The sequence below is a fragment of the Silurus aristotelis genome (genome assembly GCF_946808225.1).
Source record: "Silurus aristotelis genome assembly, chromosome: 18".
Taxonomy (NCBI): Eukaryota; Metazoa; Chordata; class Actinopteri; order Siluriformes; family Siluridae; genus Silurus; species Silurus aristotelis.
In genome coordinates, this window is record NC_139591.1 from 19,480,439 (window position 1) to 19,505,368 (window position 24,930).

A 24,930-nucleotide genomic window follows, 5' to 3' on the forward strand; every position below is an offset into this window, starting at 1 on the left:
CAGTTTTGTGTATGAGCCTCATCAGACCTGATCTAAAAAAAGGCTCTGTGTGAGACATTGTTTTAATAGGAAAGTCTGGAGAAATAGTGAGAATTACTACAAGAGCTGTTTAAATTCAAAAGAATGCGGATACAAGTCAATATGAGCTGTATACCAGATTCAAAAAGGGAATGCAGACACCCTTTAAACTGGTCTGACCATTTTACCTCTTTATAATTGTCAAAATGTTTGACTATGTCTATGTCTTAAGGCTGTGTAAACTCTTGCAGTCGATAATAATGTGTTTTGAAGCTCTTTAAAGACGCTAACGGTCGACTCTGTCTTTCTGACAGGTTGTAATTAACCCTAATTATGAAGTCGCTGAGTCGGATTACACCAATAACATCATGAGCTGTAAATGTCGCTACGATGGATATCGAATCTGGACCTATAACTGCCAAACAGGTGAGGTTTCTGCCAACTCCAGACCAATCAGCTTCTCAGTAACTGTTAATTGTTGGTAAAAAAAAAAAGGAATATTTCGCTCATGTCACATTGAAGCAGTGCTCTTTCCCCTTTGGGTTTTAGTTTGGGTTGGAAAAATATTTATTAAATAAAGAATTATTGATATTGCTATTTCATCTATTGATTTAATATTAGCAGATGTGGAAAAGGTCATAGAATATTCTACTCAAAAGTAGTGTTACTTCGATGAAATTTTAATACAAGTTACAAGTTACAGAGTACAAGTTACCGGTCTAGAAATCTACTCAAGTAAAGTAAAAAGTAGTCATATAAAATTGACAACAAATATTCTACTAATTAAATTTTAACAGCGGGGGGTGGGGTGGGGACTCTAGTGTGCTTAGAAAAGTACAAGAAAATATAAATCTCAAACTAGTTGTTTTTAATTAAAGGAACACATTTACAAATTAAAGTGTAATAACAAAAAAAAATAAACCCACTGAAAGTCCACTAAGTCAAAAACAAGAAAAAAAATCCTCCTGTTATAATGTGATTAATGATAATGAGAGAAATCGCAAATGCAGATTCAGAATTCAGACAGTGAGCGCACGCATTGAACCACTTTCGATTCGATAGCATTTCGCTTGCAGCTGGTCTGCACCACAGGCGTTCGTCTTCAACTTTCTTTCTTATGAGTTTTTCACGTTTGTTCTTTGCCCTTCAATCAATTTCCGGGGTACGATTTTTCTTTCTCTTACGTTATTTGTATTTATTTTTTCTTTAACTCAATGATGGATATGATTTTAAATATAGTTACTTACAATACTTAAAAAAAATAATTCTAAATTTTTAAAATTCTAAAACTTTTTCTGGATGATGATGATGAAGATTATAATAATGATTGCTGCCAGATACACAAGTCAATCTTGGACTTTTCTTAGACTTTTTTGAGTTTCTCTGTCGAAACCTTTCAGTCACGATCTGTAATTTTGTCATTCCTGCAGGTGGCTCTAGAAGTTCGGATGTCGATGAATTCACAGGAATAATGACCAACAGTCTTCAGCGCAGGTAGAAAACCAACCAAAGAGAGGGAAGTGAAGAGTGGAGAGGAGCCCAGTCGGACTTCAAACACGAGAACCAACCACTATAGGAGGGATGCTGACGTGACCATCCTGCACCCGTGATCACTTTGTTTACTGCCTATAAGACGTGACGTCTATCATTACATGCCACCTTCACTAGAGCTCTATACTGGTATCTCAAACAAAATACACGAACCGAACATGATCCCCAGCTTCTCGACTTCATAGTAATTTATTGTGGTAGGAAACATAGAAAGGTAGAAATACTGAGCTTCGAAAGCCAAGTTTGTTTAGAATGTAACAGATATTTTTTTCATAGTGGTGTGGTTTCATACTCAGACTGTTTTCTGTTTTGACGCTTTAAAATAAAATGGCCACGATGTTCCCCCTGTGGCAGATGTAGTCGATCAGCTAAGATACATTCGCTTCCTTTGTTTTGCGCTATATCTTCACTCCTAATGTAGCTAACAAGTAAGGAAAGCATTCTGTAAAGTGCTTGAATAAACCATTTGCCTGATATTATCATCAGGATAATTTCTAATACACAATTTCACTCTTACACTCCTGAACCTAAAGCTGGTGCTGTGTTTAACCAAACTGTGATAAGGCTTCAAAAAATGGAGCTTTAAATGTTCTCGTCATCCTTTTGTTTCATTTTATATATATATACACCGGTTTGTCATACAATGTCAAAAACCACTTGAAACCACACATGAAAAAAAAACATAGGTGCTGAAAAACTCAATGGAATGATTAACATATGCAGTAAGAACAAAGCTAGCATCTTTATAACTAGCCAGTGTTATGCTACACTCAAAAACTGTACTGTTGGCATCATATTTATGAGAAGACTTCAAATAAACAGACCACCAGTGTGTTATTTACCCCAAGTACAAAAAAAACCCAAAACATCTGCTAATAATTTAAATTTTTAAACACGCCTAAAACATGTTGACTAGCCATTAGCTAGTCAAATTTCTTTCTGAACCTACTGAAGAGTTGAAATCTTTCCTTTACTTGCTAGCCGATTCGACGCGGAGCTCCAGTGCAAACGAGTACAATTCCTGAGTCAAACAGACTCACGTTATACTAAAGGTAGCTGTAATGATGGTGTGACGTTTAAGCCTAAAAGATGTTTTACTCAAGGTTTACAACCTTTACTTCCACACTCACCTCGTTCAAATCAGGACACACGTACTGTACTAAATACAACGATCACTTGAAATGAGCTGTGTGCCAAGATTAAAGTTCCATATCGCAATCAGGGTTTTATAAAGATAATGGTATAATCGTCAACCATTTATTCTTAAACAATTGCAACACAAACACTAGCATTTCTGTATTTATGGCTAGCACAGTACGCTGTTATAGCACGAGCTAACAGACAAACCTCAGCGATCCGACTGGAACTTTTGTTGCTTTATGAACCAAAACTTTATCAAGATTTTCGCTACTTGAAAACGAACCGTAACGTCGAATTTCTGACCTCCAGTAAAATCACGCCCTGCTTACGCCACGCGATATGTAGCGCTTTTCTTTCGCATATTACTTTCATATTTACAGCTTGCTTGTTTTTATGAAATTCGGCCGATTTTATAAGAAATGCTGCTCGGCAAACGGAACCATTTTCCACTCAGTCAGATTCTCTGGCTGAACAGACAATTCATCGAGCATGCCATGTAATTTATTCCTACCAGGGGATCAGGGATTATTTGTTTCTTCTGTTCATTATGATCGATTAAAAAAAAAGCAATGTGATAGAATCTTTCATGAACTCGTGCCCCTCCGTTTTATGAGGGCGTTTACAGCCATTCGAGAAGTTAACGCATCACGATGTGTTTACTGTTGAATGTATGATTCACATTGTGCCTTGTGTTCTATAATAAAAAACATATTTATGAGTCACTATTGAATTGTGTTTTTATAACTGGACGTCCCGCAAATACTGGAAAAACAATGAGTAGAAATATTTTTTTTCCTATTTCTGTTCATTTTCCTGAGTTTTAATTAAAAGCTATAAAAACTTTTCTTCATAGCTGTCGATCTTCTGGCTAATGTTACTGAGTATCAAGTACAGAGATCAGACATAAAATTAAGACTTTAAAACATTAAGAGCGGTGAAGTAAATAACACTGATTATCTCTTCATCATGGCACCTGTTAGTGGGTACAAGCAAATAATGGCAAAAAAAAAAAAAAAAGTCCAAATCCATATGCCTTGAATGATTAAACACAGATTCTCCTCAGAGATTAAGGTTCATGGGTAGAAGGCTTGAGATAATGATGTGTGGTGTGTCTAATTTAGATTTGGAAGAAAATCAAGAACAGGAAAATTCTTTCTTGATTTATTTTACTTTTGTTTTAGCAGTGATAAGAGATAGTAAAGTAAGTTATATAGTTGCAGTCCATGCTACATTTGTAGATTCTGGTTACTCTAGTATAGTTTTTTTGATAGAGTCCACCAGAGGGCGCTACATAATTAAAACAGAAGCGCAAGAATTAAACCGACTGTTAGATTTGGGGGTGAAAACATAAAAGAAACAAAGAGTCTCGAGTGGAAGTCATGAAGAAGCAGCAACCATGAACTAAGATCAGCTCAACACACGCTTCTCCATGTAAAGGTGCTCACTTAAGCCCCGCCCTTAACACCCTCCAACACCCCTCACCCTTGTAGAACATACATTTAATATAAACATTTTTAAATATAATATTTCTCCTGCTCCTTGTGTGACCATAAAAAGACCTTTCTTTCTTTTAGAAGCATGTGATAGTTTGAAGAGAAAACTCGTTTGCAATTTTAAAAAAAGAATTTTTTATTTCATAAATAAAACATTAAAACATCTAAACACATCACTCCAACACATCATGGACACTGCAATGTCTTGAAGTGTTTCTGGAGATTTCTTTCCACATGCAAACCAGTTCGATTTTACTGCTATTACTGTGTAGGAATAAACAGAGAATAGATGTTGAGCCTCTGAGCAAGTATTCGAAAAAATAGGACGTTTCAGTTTACACGACTGTCTGAAATGAGAAGGTCTTACATTCTGGGTGAACAAAAACCTTAACTACAGAAATAAAATGAGCACTTTATTTAAAACAGAGTGTTTAAAACAGGGCTGCTGGTCCATTATCATCATCATCATCATCATCATCATCTTCATCAGGTAAACAAGTCTGCAAAAGAAACGGTTCAATAAATATAATATAAAATATCATTAAACTATATATATATATATATATATAAATAAAAAAAACCAACCCTAAACAAAAAGTCGAAAAATTATGTTACTAACAATTTCCGAGCCCTGCCCTTGTACACAGCAGGAGCTCTTCTGATGAACAATGTAATGAACCAATCACAGACTAACGCCACCTCCCCCTCCCCCGACCTCGCAACAGCCTGCTATCAAAATTGTTACATTATTGTTCTTAATTAAAGGCATTGAGGCTTATTGTGTTACAGTTTTCAACTGTTTATTTTTCGTTTTCTCCACAGTGCAGCCTTTTAGATCCTGAAGCTAATAAGCACTGCAGATAGGTAAAAGATTTATACACTGTTCATATAAATTACTATATAAATTTACCTTTGCTGGAATCGAAAAATAAATGTAACCAAAGACTTTTTTTTCTAGAGGAACTGAGATGTGAAAATGGAATGTGGAATACGGGGAGGAAGACGGGATGTGAAACTGTTTCAAATAGAAACATTTAGTGAGGGTGGCACATGTTTATAACACAACATCATCTAATAAAATATAATATCAGACTTTATTAACCACCTTTTTCTTCTGAGATATAATAACACTATCAACGTGACCATGTTAAACAGCGCGATATTCCTGCTACTGGGCGCGCACACACACACACACACACACACACACACACACACACACACACACACACACAGAGAGCTCAGAGGAAATTATACTTACAGGCTAATGACCTGGGGTTCAGTAGCGTTTAGCTCTCAGGCCCAGAGCTCTGGTCACCATTCTGCGTGCTACAGCTGAATCAGTGCGCGGCCGTTCCTTCACTGGCTGCAGAAATTCTGTTAATTACAGCATCCCACACACACACACACACACACACACACACACACACACACACACACACACACACACACACACACACACACACACACACACACACACACACACACACACACAGGCTGTATTGATGTGATTTTTCTGTTGGGGTGCCCAAATTTATGCACCTGTCTAATTTCGTTTGGATGCATATTGCGCATTTTCTGTTAATCCAATAAACCTCATTTCACTACTGAAACATTACTGTGTCCTTCAATTATTTGATGGATCAAAATGAGATTGCTGAGCCAAACACCCGAATATTTATAAATGAAAATCATGGACAATGTCAGGGGTGCCTAAACTTTTGCATACAACTGTATATATATTTTTATTTATTTTTTATTTTTTGATTGAGTAACTTCGCTGTTTACCTGCACGTTTCGCTACTTTGCCTTTGGACTTTTTACTGGCCTGCGACAGCTGTCTGGTCTTCAGCATTGGGTGTTTGATGGACAGAGCCTGCAGCGCTACACACAGGGTACAGCTATTAATCGGCAGCAAGCGACACTAAAGTTAGAGAGGAGACACAACAGTAACGGGTATGTCATGGATACCTGCTGACGCGCTGGAAAAGACGCCGAGAGCATGAGTGTTATCCACCCATTTAATCTTCATCCCTCCTTCACTGTAAAACACACGAACACCGCATGATCAGTGTACACGTCTGGTCAAGCCATTGCTCCGAGGAGGCTGAAGGTGATGTTACCTGTACTCCGAGAAAGCGTCCAGCAGGTCATCCGTTTTGAACATGGAAGGGAAGTCGTAGATCTCGATGATGTGGGCAAACTCGTCGTGCTCGATCCAGGCGTTCTCATAAGTAGAGAAATCGTTCTGGACGTTTTCTATCGATGACGGTTCTTCCTTCAGATGGGCCACAATCTTAATAAACAACAAAAAAGTGGATTCGCTACATGAAAAAAATGCTTTCATTCAGCTTCTCCCGTTAGGGGTCGCCACAGCGGACCATCCGCATGTTTGATTTGGCACATGTTTTTACGCTGGATGCCCTTCCTAATGCAACCCTCCCTAATTTATCTGGGCTTGGGACCGGCACTAAGGCTTGTGCAACCCTAATGGCTGGGGTTGGTTCCCTGACCGGGGATCGAAACTCGGGCCGCAGCGGTGAGAGCGCCGCATCCTAACCACTAGACCACCAGTGAACCTTAATAGTTATAGCTATCTACATGAGCTTAATTAAGTTTCAACTCTAGATTAACCCTCAGATAGAAATGGGGGAGGAGCTTGAATCTGAAACGCATCGTAATTTCATTTGTAAAAGAAATAAATAAATAATCGACCTATGGCTTAAGTTATGTTGTTTTACTGAGGTGTTTCCACAATTCTCATCATGTGATGTCATTTTTAGGCCATTTCCTAAAAGTGAAGATGATCCGAGTGTGTGTACCTCCTGATGGTAATCGTCTGTCTCCTCTGTGTTCTGACAGGACACAGTTGCTTGCGATTCATCTGTGCTGCTCTGTTCCTCCTCCAAAGTCAACGCCATGAAATAGGACAGAGTCTGATCGCAGGCCACAGGCTCCGTCCCTGCGACGCACTCTGTCGCGTTCTGCTCACCCACCGATTCGTTGATGCTGCTGGTTTCAGGCTCGTCATTGCCCGCTGGGGGGTCCATGTTGTTTGAACTGGACTCGTCAGAGAGTCTGAGGCTGGGGGAGCAGTTGGGGGAGCAGCTGGAGGAGCCGAGAGTCGTCTCGCACTCGGAACGTCTCAGAGCGCGGGGGATGTAAATAGCTTTATCTGGTCGCCTGCTGGCTTTTCTGTGAGCCGAGCGTGATTTTTTCTCAATCTCTCTGCTGCTCAAACACAGTTGTTCATACACATTCCCGTCCGTGTCGCTATTGCACTCCTCCACTGGCAACCTGGTATACAGATAGACAGACATAGATGGAGAGATAAACAAACAGACAATACTAAAGACATACAGTGTGTGTTTCTTTTAATGAAACATTTTGGACTGCTTTTTTTTTTTTTTTTGCTTTTTATTGTTTTTTTTGTCTTTTTTTGGCACATAATTTTTAGGTGCTTGTAAAAGCTGCCTTGCATAGAAATCAATTCCCTAGTCACAGATGTGATCATGGCCTTTTCATGAGCGGTGTTCTTTCATTAGAGTGAACAAGTGATTCACTGTGTGAGCTTTCTTATCGAGCACGCAGGAAATCATCAAGCTCTGCAATGCTGTAGCTTTACTCCAGCGAATAGATACTGCTGCTGTTAGCAGTATTAATCCCTGGGTTTGCACTGGTGCAGTGTCTAGATGTGTCCCTCTTCAGTAAAAGCATGCTTTCTATAAAAGCACAAGCTCATGTGATCAACATGCTCTCTGTATATAACTGTATGGGACACAAACTGCATTCGGTGCAGAAAGACTCGAATGCTGAGATTATACTTCCATACTTTATTATTATACTATATTACATTTTCGCATCGCCAACTATTTATTATATCACATTGAACCGAAATGTGCATGACAAACGCATAAATATGAAAAAGATAGATGTATTGGTTGTGCAAGTTTACATGAATCCAGTCTGAGCCTGACTAAAAGTCTAGCGGTACATTTTTTTTCCTCCCTAAACACCAGGTAGTTTCTGTGAAACCCTGTTTATACACACACAGCCAGCTTGGGCACACAACATGACAATTGTGTCTATTGTAGTGACAAAAAAAACAACAACAGAAAACAAAGAAATCAACGAATATGCAAGTCCGTGGTTAAAACATGTGAACATCACCAGGGAAAATTGCACCGCCAGGTTTCCAACCGAGTCACAGCTGAGCACTGGAAAGTGAGCAGGGTACGTGGTTAGAGGTTATCGTAGGTGTACCTGAGCTCCGAGTAGCAGACAGCCACTCTGCGGCTCCATGCCTCCCCCACGGAGAAAGTGCACAGTTCTGGAAACTTCTCCGCCGTCTTGTGGATCAGAAAGCGCAGTCGGCTCGGCAAGGGCGGGAAGAGTATGACGCTTCGAAAGTAGAGATGAAGGGAAAAGAACACAACATAGACAACTACTGAGTTTTGAAGTTAATATGTGTTTATCACAACACAGCATCCTGAAGGTAGAGGTGTGTACTGGGATGACATCCACACTCAGGGACTAGTGCAGCATCGTTCTGCTTTGACGCTACCTTTTCTGATTGTCTCTATGCTGGAAGGCGTCCAGCTCCTCCAGGACTTTATGAACAAATGCACTCTCTTGCTTGGGCAGGTAGGAGCCATCAAAACAAGGAAACGCCAGCGTGCCAAAAGTAGAGAAGCTGCTCAAACAGACAGAACACATTATTCACAGTTAATGTGTCCAAAATTTAGCACCATGTGACAGCGAAGAGGAAATATTCCAAAGACCATTTTTAAGGAATAAACACTTGAGGCTGTGCAATTTTCTCTGTTTATCACATATGCTATAGCAACAGCAATTCTCTCTATACATACTATATCTCATACTATATATATATATATATATATATATAGTGTGTGTGTGTGTGTGTGTGTGTATATATATATATATATATATATATATATATATATATATATATATATATATATATATATATATATAATGTCAGAGGATTCAAGTGAAAACCATATTTTCTTCCAAATATCCACCTTTATTGTAAGAACAGCTCACACTGCAATATTATGGGCTTCAATTAGTTTCTGTGAAGTTATAAGGCAGAACAATGTCGTTACATAAAGCAGGAATTATTAATGAAACACACTTTATGGTAACACAATATCAGACAAAAATAACCAGCTTCTTTCACAATGCAGCTGAAAACACAAGGCATTTAATCACCCTGCAGTCTCACTGACTAGCCTGCTAACACTTTTTCACACCCATATTCTGGTAAAGCCTGCCTACTGCGCTCGGATTGGCGCACCGCAAATTATCTGCCCAATCAGAACACGGAAATTCGTTACGCATGCGGGGAAACGTCCACCGCAGACCAATCGGATTATATGAGTCGGAAAACGGGTGGAACAAAAAGTCATAGTTTATTTAATCACGAAACGGTTTTTCTTCAAGCGTATCAAAATAATGTTCGCTCTTACCGTAGAAGAGATACTGGACAACGAGCGAAATAAAAATCCGGATAAAATCGATTTATATAAAACAGCACAAAAAAAACAACGGCTTTTCAAGTCAAATGCCGCTTGTTTAGAAATAACAACGGTTTGGTGAGCAGAGAGAATGAACGCGACCTCTAGTGGCCCTCAAGTGAAACTTCAGGCGAAATAAATCACTGCATTGTAAAGAGAAACATTAGATTATATTAAACTGTACAGCTGTTCGACAGGAACAGCATAAAGATACATGGAGTTACTGAGCAAACTCAAGAACTTTGAGGATGGATTTAGACTGTAGTTATTATCAACAGTCTACAGTTCTACATTTAAGTACGTTAACACTGGACAGAACACATGAACAATGATGGAACTGTAATAAATGGACAATGGTGGATGAGAATGGGTTCCCTTTTGAGTCAGGTTCCTCTCAAGGTTTCTTCTTCATACCATCTCAGGTAGTTTTTCCTTTTGGCACTGAGTTGGCACTGACTCGCACATTAGGGATAAAATGATAAGGATCAAACTTATAGACACAAAATCTATACATTATAACATCTTGATCTCTGTACAACCATTTTGGGACAATATTTATTGTTAAAAAATGTTATACATATAAAACTAATACTACTATAGAGTTCTATTTCTATTTATTTTATTTGAAAATTATTCCCAGATTAAACAAAGTCAAATTCATTACTATTCTCTATATTTAATTTCCATTGTTCTTTTTTTTTTTTTTTTTATATCACATTTTCTATATTAAATTAGAAATAAAACATCTGTTTCAGTGGCATTTTTCCACATTTTCCTCTTCTCATATATGGCATGACATGCTTTGGCCATCTCTGATATCAATTATTAATTATTATTGGATTTGGTATTTGATTTGCATCAATAAAACAAATGTTTAGTGATTACAAATATTTTTTTAGCGTGGTTTATTGTTTTTTTTTTTTTAAATAAATAAATAAATAAATATATATATATGAGTAAAGAAAGGAAGTTTTGATTTATGTTTTGTTGAAAGTTTTAATTCCACCTCTCATATGTTTATTTATTTATATGTTTATAACACGTTAATAAAATTAGTGAAATGAATTTGCGTTAACGAGTAAAATTTGACAGTCATAATTATATTATAGTTATCTAAAAAATAAACAGGGCATGCAGAAATATGGAAAAATTATCTTTACAAAATGTTGATTCGATAGTGTTTCTCATTGAAACTCCTGGTACAACATTGAAAATCTTATCAGAATGTATTTTAGATAAATAGATAAGTAGAATAAAATTTTCATATTTGTACCACATCAAAAAATGAAGCACAATAAAAGATCTTTTTTTTTAAGATTTTTTTTTTTTACTATAATAAATTTAGTACGACAGCATTTTAGTGGCACGTTAAAAAATATCTAAAATTACAAGATTAAAGTCGGAGCAGTACAAGAATAAAGTCGAAATATATATAAATATAAAATGATAAATTAAGTAAAAAAGTCTCTTGAGAAACACTTCTCTTCGAATAGCACAAAGTCGAACACTGGTCACCATGTCAGACTGCACACAAGAGGCAAATTCCTCGATGTCTGTCTAATTCTTTTCTTCTGAATAATTTAAGTTTCCATAACCGCTGCAGTGTCGGTTTACTAATTATAACTCCGTACTGATGTGCCAAAGGATTCCTTATTGCTGAATCCTGACCTAAAACATAGAATATAACCCCATTCATTTTATGCAAAACTTTTATTGCAATTCTGTGATTTCTTTTTTCAAAATATTACCACTTTAACCTTATGATGCTACTTTATTCTCCTAAATTAGACTTTTCCCCTTTTAAATTATTTAACGTGGCACTAAAACTCCGTCTTTATATTCTGTACATTTGTACTATTTAACTACCACTTCATCTTTATATTTATATTTCCTTTTATCTAATGCACAATTCTGTATAAAACTACATGAAAAAAATCTAGAATCTTAAAATGTTACCACACAATTCAACAGAGAAGAGAGTTAATCATTACACTGCATGACATTTTATTATAATATTTACTCATCATTAAAACACTTGTCTTGGTCTTATTTGAAATGAAATGAAGCCATACAGTGAAGTTACATATTTTATTACCATACACAAGTTAAATAATGGTGTGCAGAGACCCTTGACAACTGTTTCTTATGGTACAACAAAAGATACAAATGGCAGCTGTGCTCATGAATCCAATCAACACGGCGAGTTTTTGCCTCGAGGGCTTTACGGCGTCAGTTTCGGGAACGAACAGGCCACGGGTTTTAATAGAACACCAGGATTCCTCTGTGTGTGTGTTAGTGTTTTCTTGGGTCAAAGCAAAAAAATCACTGCATGTGGATGGAATGGATTCACCATAGTCATCGACGGGATTTAAATTAAAATGTACATTATATCTACAGGTTGGGGGATGAGCCAGTAATTAGGTATAATGCATTTAACACGCATGTCGACTAAATATGTGGAGATAAATTGTCCTCTTCGCAAGGCAGTATACAGACAGTCATTTTCTACACGTCCGTAATATTTTATATAGATTTAAAAACATGACTGAACGGATGTCCTGGTTCCGCAAAGTAACAAGTGTCAACTGGATCGATGTATTCAGCCAATCACAGACCACTTGTGCTTGTGAACATAAGAGTATGCGCTTAAGAATTCGCAGTGATTTTAGCTGGATTAGTTCACTAGATAAAGGGAGATCAGGATGCATTTAGGTAGCTGGCTTGAGCCAATAAAGTCAGCCATTATCCAAGGTAGTCACATGGTCTCCCTTGTGATTGGCTGAGCAAATTAAACTCAAGCTCCTCCCCTCGATGAAGGCCAGACTCTTGTCACTCTGCATCTTCGTCACTGTGAGTAACACGGGATCGTAACTGGACGGTTATTATATTGTAATATCGCAATAAAACGATCATAATAGAAACACGGCTCGATGTCGGTTTATAAAGTTTGCCATTACTGGTTGTTTTACTGATCACTGCCACCGTGTGGAGAATCAACACTGTACACTTTAGCGGTCCCCTCACTCATCACACGTATACATATATACAAACAACAGTGTAAAAAAAAAAAGGAAATTGGAAAAAAGAAACCGTTTCAAAAGGCGATCAATAGAAAACGTGTCACTTTTAAAATTCTTTCCAGTAATTAAGACAATGCATAAAAAACAAAACAAAACAAAAAAAACACAGGAACGGCTTATAAATGAAGCAAGCCTGGCATTCTAAAGGAAAGGCTCATCAGGTTTCGCGCTCCTAACAGGAATGGGGGAAGGAGAACCCAATAAAATGAAGGAGTACGATGTAGCGTCTGCGTTCAGAGAGGAGGCGATGTGGAGCAGCTGGAGGGAAGTACTGCAGGACAGAGCTTCATGTGTGCAACGAGCACTGCTGATTGGAGACACAAACACACATGATCTATATTAATACAAGCATTACATACACACAGAGCTGCAGTCAAGTGTTATAGCATATTGACTATACTCCTTTGGGCTTATACATGATCATACATACAATCCATCATTTTCCTTTCTGTACATCAGTCTGATACTTTTGCTTTGTTTGCTTATCCCAATTGAAAGTCTACTCAACCAACTGTTCATTCCATGTGGTCATCCAGCCGTCTTTCATCTTGTAGATCTGTCCATCGACAATCCATGAAAGTTTTTAATCCATCCATCCATGTGTCTTTCGACATACTAGTATGATCGGCCTGGCTGTCTCTTTGCTCATCTGTCCATCCAAGTAGTTTTTTTTCCCAAGTACGGTTTTTTCCCTCATGCTAGTCTCTCAGCTCATCTGTCCATTCACTGTGTTTTTGCTCAAGCTTGTCTCTTGGCCTGTCTCACCATCCAATGAGTCGTTCCTCCTGTTAGTTCTCTTATCCCGCATTCTTAGACTCTTGTCCTGTGCTTCAATTCAATCTTCCATCTTTCTTTAATCTTTTCTATTTGCCATTTACTGAACATTCATATACTATAGACACATGTATACATTTCCACTCAGTGTAAAAACCTCAGTAACAGTTGCAGTGAAAGCCACATGCTAAACTTTAACTGAGGTACTGATTATTAATGCATTACTGTACAGCACTCGGCTCAGCACTTACCTTTGGTGTGTTTTATCTTGAGCCGATGCTTCTGTCCTCAAATATGGTGATCTCCACCTTAGGAGCACAGAGTTAAAGAAAATCCTCCAGAAATAAAATCTGTTACACAGCAGAGCGATGAATCTGTATATTATGAAGCACTTCTCCTTTTCCATCTAAACAGTATGAAAGTCCTAATCGTTTATTAACATGAGAAAATATAAACCGTAGTTCAGATAAATGGTTCTACAACATCCTACAGCATCACTGTTCCACACAGACCGATCTCTCCGCCAATCCTGCAGTCTCAAACTGCTGTTTTTACTGTAAAGGATACGACTCGGAGTCCTCTCTCGATGGGGTCGGTGAGTAGCAGCCCCAGAGGAGCGTAGATCTTTTCGTTCTGCTCCTGGATGTACTTGGCAATCTTTTTCAGCACCTATGTAAGCAGGGTAATAAAACTGATCAGTAGGTGGGGTCATACGCATATAGATACAGACAAGCAAATGCTGTGCACTGACAAGAACCCCACTATGTAAACAAAAGTATTGGGACACGTGCCCTATGTGCTTCATCCCTTCACTTGAACTAGGAGACCCAAACCTGTTCCAGAATGACACTGGCCCTGTACACAAAGCCAGCTCCATGAAGATATGCTTTACATGGTTCGGAGTGGCCTGCTTTAGAAATCTGACCTCAAACTTATTAAACATCCTTAGGATGAACGTGAACACTGAGGTCCCGGGCCTCCTCACCTCACCTACATCAGTACCTGACTTTACTAACGCCATTGTAACTGAATGAATCTCCACAAATCTCCATTAGCACACTTGAAAATCTAGTGGAGCATCTTCACGGAAGAGTGTCGTTTATTATAACAGCAAATGAGGACTAAATGTGTAATGAGACATGATGCGCCACGTCTCAATTCAAGCACCAAAATCTGCCATGATTCACCAATCTAGCAATTAAAACCATCCGTGTGAAAACACTATTATTTCTTTTAAACATTTACAAGAATATTTTATCTTTATGCTCTATGCAGTTTGGTTTCACTAATAAAAATTACTAATTTGCATAAAGCATCCATATTTGTCCATGCCCATGTTGATTAGAGTATTAAAAATTAAAAATTTAAAGTACATTTAGAACAGAGAGAAACGTGCAATTAAATTGCGAATGACGACGAGTTAACTGATGACAATCATGCAATTAATAGCGATTCAATATTTTAATCGATTGACAGCCCTAATATATAATTATATATAATATATACACACACATACACACAACTGGAATATTAAGATATTTATAATACATAAAAACCTTAATAAAATGAATGGATTTTAGATGAACCTGTAGTTAAATATAATTAACTACCATCCTTTAAGTAATAAAACCGAAGTGTACTTTTTCGTAGTGCGTTTCCATGCAGAGGAAGATGGTGTAGGCAGTAAGGCAAGCGAGGCAGCCCTCTAAATACGACTTCCCTCCCAACTTCTCGGCCTCGGCGTACAGATTATTCAGTGCCTGGATCGTCTCCTCAAACTGCTGCTTATTAATCTGCAGGAGTGGCACATTAAGACATATTTCTACATGATTTTGTACATGTCAATCCCAGTATAATGTCTAGAAGTTCGACCAAAACACTCAAACATACTAAGTGTTCTTTTATGTTCCCTTTAGATAAAAATGTTAGTCATATATTTATGTTAATATTTAACATGGTGTTTATTTTCCGTCAGGGGGAATCTTACCCTGGACTCGAGCTCAGTGGGGATTTTGGTTTGAAATCTGCAGATGGTTCCTGACGTGTAGTCACGCTGGACAAACACTTTGGAGGCGACGGTGGCCTGCTGCCTCAGATCCTGCAAGCTGTGCGTCTGTGTGATGAACATCAGCCACACGTTAAACACAGACATAACAAGGGCTAAGCGATACGACCCGAATATAGTATCATGATGTTTGAACGTACATTTTGTGTGTAACAATTCTAGAATGACCAACATGAATTATGATATGCAGGTTTCCAAGTAATGCAGTAAGTAAATATAAATAGAATTAAACATTTTAAATAAAATAGATAAAGCATGAGCAAAGAAAAATGTCAAATCAAAGAAAACAGTTGCAAATTTTCAGACCTGCTCTTTTTCATGATTTGAAGTAGAAAGAAAGAAAAAAAAAGAAAGGACAGACAAAAACGAAAAACAGAGAAACGAAAAGAAAAAAATGACACCTAGACAGAAAGAAAAAGTTAGTGACTGGTGGAATATCACATGACAGAGTGATTAAAGTAGAAAGAGAGTGTTGTAAATAGAAAGATAGTAGGAATGAAAGAGTGAGACAGGGTGTGGCATTGATTGAGAGATAGTTGAAATAAGAGCATGTGGTAGAGGTGAAAGAGTGAGACTGAGCAAAGACGAGCTCCTGAGCACACCAATGTGAGTTTTGAGAGTCAGAGCTTGAATCGTGAGCACTTTAAGTCTAAAAATTCCCTTTACGGTGTCTATGTGACTTTTGGGAATATTTGACCATCGGCTTTAGAACAACCAAAAAAATCTGATCAGGTAAAAGAAATTAAAGCTGATTGGTCTGAAGAGCCTAACGAGGTGTACAGAGTTTAGTCAAGGCATCTTGACGATTTTAGTCGTTATAATAATTCAGAATTCCTAAGAGCAAGAAATTTGAGCTTTGGCAAGAGGAGAACCATGATATCCAGTGTGGGTCGGTCCTTGTTTCTGACTGTACAGTGAAAAAAAGAAAAGAAAAGACGTTTCCTAATCCTTGTACAATCCCATAACCTCTAAACGTTCAAGTAATATAATTAGACTAATTCAATTTCTTTGAACATCAAGTCACTAAATGGATTTGATCATCAGGATTCAGGAACGATACTGATGGTGTGTGAAAATTCGATTCGCCGGGACGCAAATCAACACGGTCGGTTTATTATTATCGGTTATTCACAGCGCTGAGATTTGTATCGTATTATACCAAATCATATATGATTTTTTTTTTAAAACAGACCGATACATCCATCAGGGTTTCTGCAGGTTTCACCAAGTCATGATTAACTTTTTCTTAAGACCTTTTAAAGACCATTAAGAATTCAATTTAAGACCTATATCACATCATCAAACACACACACATTAAATTCTGTTTTTTAAAGCCAAGTATCATTAAACTGCCCCACAGCTGAAAATGTTTAATCCGTTGTATGCCTGTGGTACAATCCAAAAAAGATTTGTGCCAATAACAGAAAGCTGATTGCATGTTGGTCTCATTTGTAGTCATAAATCAGCAAATTATATTTGGACTAGTGAACGAAAGAACTACAACAAAAGACTGACTTAGTTCTCTTGTGAACACCCTGATCCATATCTTTTAAAGAGTCATCAGTAATACCTGAAGATAATATATAATAAATATCTATATACCGAGTCTTATCAGTCTTGAGTAACGTGAATCGAAAATCGAAGCTTAATTGCTTTTGTATTAAAGTGTGTAAGAACACACACGAAAGGCTGTAGAGAAACTACACTATTTGACCCACATGTATTAGGAGCTGAAGCCAAAAAATATCTATTATAGTTAAAAAAATAATAATCTCTGGTGTGTTTAACAGAATATCTGGGGTTAAAAATGTATTTTATAATGAGGATGAAATGAACTGTGATTAAAAACCCGCTGGACAGACTGAGGTAAACAAACCTCCATATTCCTCAATGACGTAAAACAAAAAACAAAACAAGCACAATAAATCCATATAACATAACTTACCATATATAGCATAATAAACAGTCTAAATTATATTTAGGTCCCAAAAAAAAATCGAATTGCAACCCATTTTGTGGTGTTTTAATGCGAATTTGACGGCGTCAGATGACGGGCTAATGTTTAAAGCCTCCCTGCTAACGCCACTCTGTTCACTAATGTCTGTTTAATACCATATGCGATTTAATTCGGCATCATTTGGTTATTTTTCACTAATACGTGTAGTTCTTTTTAAAATATGAGATATTAATTGTGATATATTACACCAAAATAGACATTTAATTAACATGGAAGCTCAAATTACCTCCGCCATAGTGGCTGCTTGTCCTCCGTTTCCGCCCCGAAACGCTGTGCTGCGGCCAAAAGGGTCCGAGTGGCAACTTGATCATTTGTTACTGTAACAAACGTTCCACCCTGAGAATATGTATGCATCCGTGCAAATGTACTGGAAACTTAATTACTATCTACCATTTGGAAGAATTTTAAATGATGTAGATATGCACCGACTAACAATAATTCATCATTCATTTTTGTGTTAACTGCTTTATCATGGTCAGAGTTGCAGTGAAGCTGGAGTCTCGATCAGGAACTCTAGAAGTGAATCAGGAATTAAAGCCTGGATAGGATCCCAGTTTGTAGGGAACCACGCAAACACAGACTAGGCTTTATCATGTATTGCCTAGAAGGGAGTTGGGAGGAAATCGGAGAACCCAGAGGAAATCAACATGGACACAGGAAGACCATGACCAACTTGAGTTAAACCAGTTAAACCAAGATTAGGATCACATTTTCCTGTAGTTATAAGGCACCAATGAATCTAGAAACACAAAACACAAAATAAAACCAACTGCTTTTTATTGATGACTTATAAATTCTTGAAAAAACTTTGGTTTAGCTGGCACGAATTTTATCTATATCAACCTTTTGGCGGAGCATCCACAACAGACTTTGCAACAGTTGAGCTCTTAATAAATGTTTTAAAGCGTGTATTTTTGTGGATCCAAGTAAAACAATACACATGGCTCATTTATTCACCCGAGTGGTATTTCGGGACTAGTTTTGTAACACGCCAACAGATGACAACACAAGGCTGCACACACAGTCACAGGAAGCACCGATCTTTATAATCAATTTGCCAAAAGGCATAGTCCTGTGTAGATCGGGAACTGTGCAACTGGTGCTATTCAGTTCACATGCGTAACTACGTCTGACATTCTGACCACGTGTGCACCCTGTCACTAAGCTCTTCTCACACATAGAGTTTCTTGCCAAACTCATGATCTCACTTCGAACCCACCCTACTCGCCAGATTTGGCTCCTGAGGACTTCGCCTTCTTCCCAAAGATGAAGCTTCAGCTCAAATGTTGCTGTTTTGACACCAGTGCAGAGATCCAGCACATATCACAAAAGATGCCTGACACTCTTCAAAAAAGAAGACTTCCAGGACACATTCCAGAAGTGGCAGGAATGCTGGGAGTGCTGTATGGCTGTGCAAGGGGACTATTGTGATAGTGTGTAAACTGAGATATATAAAGAACTTTCTTGTAAAAAATATCTAGTCTCGAAACTTTTTGCCATCACTTCGTAGTTTATAAGTGCAACATTTTGAGATTTATCATTCAGTTATCCATCAGTTGTACTTAAATTGCCTTTAAAGCCAGACACAATCTAATTTCTGCACCTGAAGGCGAAAGTCCTTGCTAAAGGATAGAAAACCGTGTCTTGAGGTGGCCTAATTCCTGAGAACAGTCATTTGGCTGCATATAAATATGTGCATGTTTCGACTAACTCAACACTTCATGTAAAATTGGCTACAACCGCAACCACACGTTTTTCACGTTTTATTGTAGTTAGGAAGATCCATGACTTCCCCTGTAGCATGGTTTCTAAATGTTCCATCATTTGTTGGGGCAAAATTCAACTCAGGGATTATTTATTCCGATTTGTTTCTTCTGGGACACACGTTGATTGCTTTTCATGTCTTACAAAGAAGTAGAACCCCACCATCTTTCAGATATTTCAACATGTATAGATCATAAGTATGAAATATGTCAGCAACCCTATTTATCTTTTGTCTTGATTATGTCCGTGTAAACTGAAATGGTTGGTTTGTATCGAACTGTATGTGTTGCAGTGTTATTAGTGTATTGGGTACAGATGTTGTGCCGCTTTCTCAGGCGGCATGTGGTTTTAATGGCAGGGCCAAAAGGCTCTCATTAGAGAGTCAAAATGTTTCCATTGCTGGATCACTAGATTTTTGCCACAAGTGTGAGAGAAAACAGACTCAGGGTGCACGAATTAGGATCAGGACCACCGTGAAACTTTGCTGTCTGACTATATTATGTTTCCATGTCTGTAGTTGTCGCTATAGAGCTGCTGCTAAGCCACTGAATAACAACAATATAACTTATGATAACTGATTATATGATAATGATGATGATGAAAAGGATCTGTTTTTTTTTTTATATTGATCTATTTATGTATGCCTTCCCTTCCATAATACTGTCTATCCTACCACTCTACAGTGATGAAAAGACTGAAAACAACTGTCTTCATGTCATTTTTATGAACACGGATCTTAGCTCAGTCTAACAGTTATATCCCTCTGAGGGTTTGACCTCCCTATGAGGATAAATCTGCTTTTCTGTCAATGTTACACTTTTTTTTTTATCCTTATAGACACTTCATCTAAAAATTGCATCACATGCCAAACCACAGGGCTTTGCTAGAAATCCTCAGCAATGTCAGTGTCACAGAAATAACTTTCTGTTGCAAAGCTCAAAGGAAATGGCCTTCTACATTTTGCAGGACTTCAAAGGAATGACACGTTTATTTATAATGCACATTTGGCAAAATGTAAATATAATAATGCACAAAAAAACACACCGGAATTCTTAAGAGGTTGATAGCCTCCAGGTTCCAGTTTTGCATTGTGCAAGCTGCATGCCTAAATCATGACACACTCTTCTCACACAAGTCTGTCCGGTTGTTTGGTGTCTCAAGCAGAAATTGTCTATGATGTTTTTAACATTATACAGCTTCGAGTCAAGTCACTCTATTGCCACGAGACAAGGAATTTAAAGAAATTCGAACTTGTTGTTCCTCTTAACAACACCACATGATCCTACAGCTTTGATTCCTTTTCCTCAGAGTCTCTAAAAATAGACAAAAAACACACCACAGAGCTTAAAAGTGTCAAAGCCTGTAGAACTTTCTTGCTCAAGAGCTAAGTTGGGAATGAAGAGAGTCAGAATTCCAAAGTGTGCTGGTTAAGCTGCGTTACAAGTTAATGGGAAAAATCGGATGAGATGATCGTGTCACTCTAAAAGGAAGCATCACTGCAAAAGAAAACAAAGTTCACCTGATTGCCCACCCTGATCATGAATAGCTGATGGGGCCCATCTTGGCCTCTTCCTGGATAGCCCTGCACCGTCCAGAGGACAGGAGTCGTTACTGAATTTTAAGATGAGATTGAAAGTGATTTAAATCATAAGCTCCAACCTTCACAGTGACCTCAGTGATCTCAGTGTATTTTCTAATTGTGGAATTGGTTGTTGGGTGCATTGTTAACACTTTATTGGATTATTTTTCCTTTAACTTTTACATTTACGGCATTTAGAAGATAGTGTTAACCAGACCGACATCCAAAAGCGGTTTGAGTTTCTATCAATGAATAAATCAACACTGGTTCACTAGGTTGCAAACTTTGTATATCATCAATCTACACTGTGTTGAAAGGAATTTCTGACACAATTTTTCTTTTATACTTAAAGACACAAAGTAAACAGGGAAAATACACCGACCAGGCAAAACATTATGACTGGTGATGTGAATAACACTGATTATCTCTTCATCATGGCAACTGTTAGTGGGTGGGATTTATAAGGCAGCGAACAATTGAACAAGTGAACAATTTGTCTTTAATGTTGATGTTTTAGAAGCAGGAAAAATGTGCAAGCGTAAGGATGTGAGCGAGTTTGACAAGGACCAAAAGGTGACGGCTGGACGACTGGGTCAGAGCATCTGCAAAACCGTAGCTCTTTTGGGCTGTTCCCAATCTGCAGTGGTCAGTATCTATTAAATGTGGTCCAAAGAAGGAGCAGTGGTGAACCGGCGACAGGGTCAATCGATAAGCCAAGGCTCATTGGTGCACGTGGGGAGCAAAGGCCAGCCTGTGTGGTCCGAGCCAACAGACAAGCTCTTGTATCTCAAATTGCTGAAAAAGTTAATGCTGTTAAAGCGATGGGTCAGAACTGTTTTCGCAAAACTATCAGATTTTCCGTGAGTTGCTCTTAGTCCGGTTCCAAATTTAAAGTCGCAAACTATCGACGTCGTGAGTGTCAAGGTCACGAGTATCGAGGTTCTACTGTATTAATTTTTCGTATGTCAGGCTTAATGCCGAATTCCTCTCCTATTCTATTCTATGTAAACAAGTTATTACAGAGCCAGATAATGTCTGGGCATGGGGCTGGCAACCCGAGCCTGTAACAAAACTTCTTAGAGAGGCATCGGAACCTTGCCGCCCCAATGGGTCTTATCGCACGGTAGAACTTAAAAAAATAAAAACTAATAAAATGTCTACTCAGATGAGTGTGTGATGTCAGAAAGTAGATTTGGGGTCATTGGTGGGAATGATGGGAAGAAAAATATACAGAATGCTATAAAGAAGCAAGGGTGATTTCTTTCTAGATTTATGGAGCGTTGTAATTTATTTGGCCAAAAATGTCCCTCAAACCAGAAAACAAACTAAATGAATTAGTGGTAGGTTAAAGGTCTTGATCAAGAGCACGGCAGTGGATACTTACATTTAAAAATACAAATATTTGGCTGCATATATCATGTTCATTTTCGTGAAGAGCATCAATTTATAAAATCTGAAAGCAGTGCATGAGTAAAGAAAAGCACATTTCAGCTTGAATTGCCACCCTAATTACTTATTACATCAACACTGTAATCTGTATAATAAATCTAGGATAACATTTGTTCTTGGTCTTTCCTCTGGCTTGCACTGTGTTTATTGCGGGACTGTATCTCTTCATGGAGTTACCAGACATAAGCCAATAATTGGTTACAATATTAAACACAAGCAATCTTGCTATCCTGGACACATCAGAGAATAATTCCTATAACACATAGAGGAGGAAGCTGCTGGAGTAAGCAGTGGTTTCGGGCTCGTTTATAAAGTCAGAACAGGTCCAGCTGTCTTCTAAAGGTCCTTTCTTTCCAACAAATGTCATGATAATGTTGTAGAAGAGGGCTTAAGCAGTCAGTATGATATGAAATGTAATATCAGCCCACAGCGAGCGGTTACACACTCCGCTGCAGAGGTGAAATGAAAACCTTGCTCGTGTTCACTGAGAGTTTGCTTAGAGTTTAAAAAGATGTTTGAGCTGTTTTTTCTGACACACTGTGACCTGAGAATCCCAAGAGCTCATCTGAAAATCTGAGTTTAATGTTTAATGTAATTGAGTGTGCATTAGTATGGGGAGATGAAATAAGAGAACACTAAGATTATATGTGGGAACATTGAGATGAGATGAGATGAGATGAGATGAGATGAGATGAGATGAGATGAGATGAGATGAGATGAGATGAGGTAACACTGAGATGTGAAAAACAATGAGATGAGGGAACACTAAGATGTGAGAAACACTGAGATGTAAGAATCAAAAGATGAGGGAACACTGAGATGTGAGAAACAGAGAGATGAGGGAACAGTAAGGTGTGAGAAACAGAGAGATGAGGGAACAGTGAGATGAGGGAACAGTGAGACGTGAGAAACAGAGAGATGAGGAAACAGAGAGATGTGAGAAACAGAGAGATGAGGGAATGCTGAGATGAAAAAACAAAGATATGAGGGAACACTGAGATGAGAGAACAGAGAGATGAAGCGAAGCTGAGATGAGAGAACAGAGAGATGAGGGAATGTTGAGATGAGAGAACAGAGAGATGAGGGAACACTGAGATGAGAAAACGGAGAGATGAGGGAATGCTGAGATGAGAGAACAGAGAGATGAGGGAATGTTGAGATGAGAGAACAGAGAGATGAGGGAACACTGAGATGAGAAAACGGAGAGATGAGGGAATGCTGAGATGAGAGAACAGAGAGATGAGGGAATGCTGGGATGAGGGAATTTGTTTCAGGAAAGATAAAGAAGCCAGAGTTTGTTGTTTATTTTTTCTTGTCTTATCAACACACTTGTTTTGGTTTATCTGATCTGTCCAACTCAATTACTCATCATTCCTTGGCGGAAGAAGGGGGGGGGGGGAGTTTGGGCAAATTCTCGAGATGATTGAGCAATTCTGTCAGAGTGAGCCAAACTGAAAAGCAAGTCGCCTGCCTTTTCTTTCTTTCTGTCCTCGCCGGGTGTTTGTCTTTGTGGAGCTCAATCTTCACTTCGATCAAGACAAAGAGAGAGAGAGAGAGAGAGAGAGAGAGAGATATCTCGATGATCGCAAAGCATCATTAAAGCTACATCAGTTTCAGCATGCAGGCTCTTCTCGCTCGTGCCGTGATCGAGATGTTTGTGCTGGCGTCGCTCGCGCTGCTCATCCCCGCGCCGTCCGTGGGCTCTTCGTCCGATTACGAGTACATCTGGAGCTCGCGTGGGTACGAAACGACCCGCTGTGTGGACATTCCCGTGGACCTGCGGCTGTGCCACGGCATCGGCTACAAGCAGATGCTGCTGCCGAACCTGCTGGAGCACGAGAGCATGACGGAGGTGAAGCAGCAGGCGAGCAGCTGGGTGCCGCTCGTGCACAGGAGGTGTCACGCGGGCACGCAGGTAAGCTCACGCGACCCCTTTATCCGGTCACTGCTATAACGTGCTTATAATTGACTTATTCATCATCATCATCATCATCATCATCATCTAGAGCTGGGATTTCATAAAAATGATTATGCAAAAACATTTATTTATTATCTTATAATAAATTTCCCAAAATGTCTTGGCTTTAATACAATCAACACATGATATATGCAATGAAAGAAAATAAAATTTGACATATGTTGTATATAAAAACTATACGGATTCAAGAGTCTAAAAATGTTTTCAAAATGTCTTTATTCATTAATTTAGATTAACTAATGTGAGATTAATTAATTTGAGAATAATTCATTTAGAAATCCTCAGTGATGTTGACGTTATGAAGGAAAATAAAACCAGACACATGTTGTATATAAAGACAATATAGATTCAAGAGCCTGAAAAAAGGATTCAAAATTTAAAAAATGTCTTGCCATTAACACAATTTGTGATTTAGGATCATTGTGGAACCAAATGCAACTTCACAACCAATGATGAGAGAAAAACTACACAAAATTCTTATAAAGAAG

General features: G+C 38.2%; 4 protein-coding genes across 5 annotated transcripts in view; 2 read left to right on the forward strand and 2 right to left on the reverse strand.

Moving 5' to 3' along the window:
- Positions 1–3,431, forward strand: part of loxl2a (lysyl oxidase-like 2a) — a 48,218-nt gene extending 44,787 nt beyond the window's left edge. Inside the window, exons 13-14 of the mRNA XM_083568625.1 lie at positions 333–444; positions 1,449–3,431. Of these exons, the coding sequence (XP_083424751.1) occupies positions 333–444; positions 1,449–1,516 (180 nt within the window). The 3' untranslated portion in view covers positions 1,517–3,431. The remainder of the gene's footprint in view (positions 1–332; positions 445–1,448) is intronic.
- Positions 3,432–4,320: 889 nt separating this feature from the next.
- Positions 4,321–13,624, reverse strand: r3hcc1 (R3H domain and coiled-coil containing 1; the record flags this gene model as incomplete). Its single annotated transcript, XM_083569468.1, has 11 exons — positions 4,321–4,702; positions 5,461–5,576; positions 5,988–6,083; positions 6,171–6,241; positions 6,323–6,495; positions 7,022–7,496; positions 8,463–8,600; positions 8,764–8,892; positions 9,432–9,461; positions 9,689–9,701; positions 13,582–13,624. 10 exons carry the CDS (start codon positions 13,622–13,624, stop codon positions 5,479–5,481), a joined length of 1,266 nt encoding a protein of 421 aa, XP_083425594.1. The 3' UTR covers positions 4,321–4,702; positions 5,461–5,478.
- On the reverse strand, positions 11,811–18,007 carry golga7 (golgin A7). 2 transcript variants are annotated; one of them, XM_083568264.1, is made up of 6 exons: positions 17,899–18,007; positions 15,578–15,703; positions 15,231–15,383; positions 14,158–14,259; positions 13,842–13,898; positions 11,811–13,120 (listed from the first exon to the last, which is right to left on the reverse strand). In XM_083568264.1, exons 1-5 carry the CDS (start codon positions 17,905–17,907, stop codon positions 13,854–13,856), a joined length of 435 nt encoding a protein of 144 aa, XP_083424390.1. In that variant the 5' UTR covers positions 17,908–18,007; the 3' UTR covers positions 11,811–13,120; positions 13,842–13,853. The 2 variants fall into 2 exon arrangements, with proteins under 2 accessions (XP_083424390.1, XP_083424389.1); XM_083568263.1 differs by having other exon boundaries at positions 11,811–13,123.
- A 5,867-nt stretch (positions 18,008–23,874) lies between these two features.
- The window catches only part of sfrp1b (secreted frizzled-related protein 1b), a 19,935-nt gene continuing 18,879 nt past the window's right edge, over positions 23,875–24,930 (forward strand). The window contains exon 1 of the mRNA XM_083568649.1: positions 23,875–24,379. Coding sequence (XP_083424775.1) covers positions 24,083–24,379 — 297 coding nt within the window. The 5' untranslated portion in view covers positions 23,875–24,082. The remainder of the gene's footprint in view (positions 24,380–24,930) is intronic.

Excerpts from the sequence above, each read along its gene's own strand:
- golga7 (XM_083568264.1), bottom strand. Across the intron at positions 14,260-15,230 it reads TGGAAACGCACTACGAAAAA|GTGCTGAAAAAGATTGCCAA; the intron begins GTACACTTCGGT and ends CTGCTTACATAG. Across the intron at positions 13,899-14,157 it reads TCGAGAGAGGACTCCGAGTC|GTGGAGATCACCATATTTGA; the intron begins GTATCCTTTACA and ends TGTGCTCCTAAG.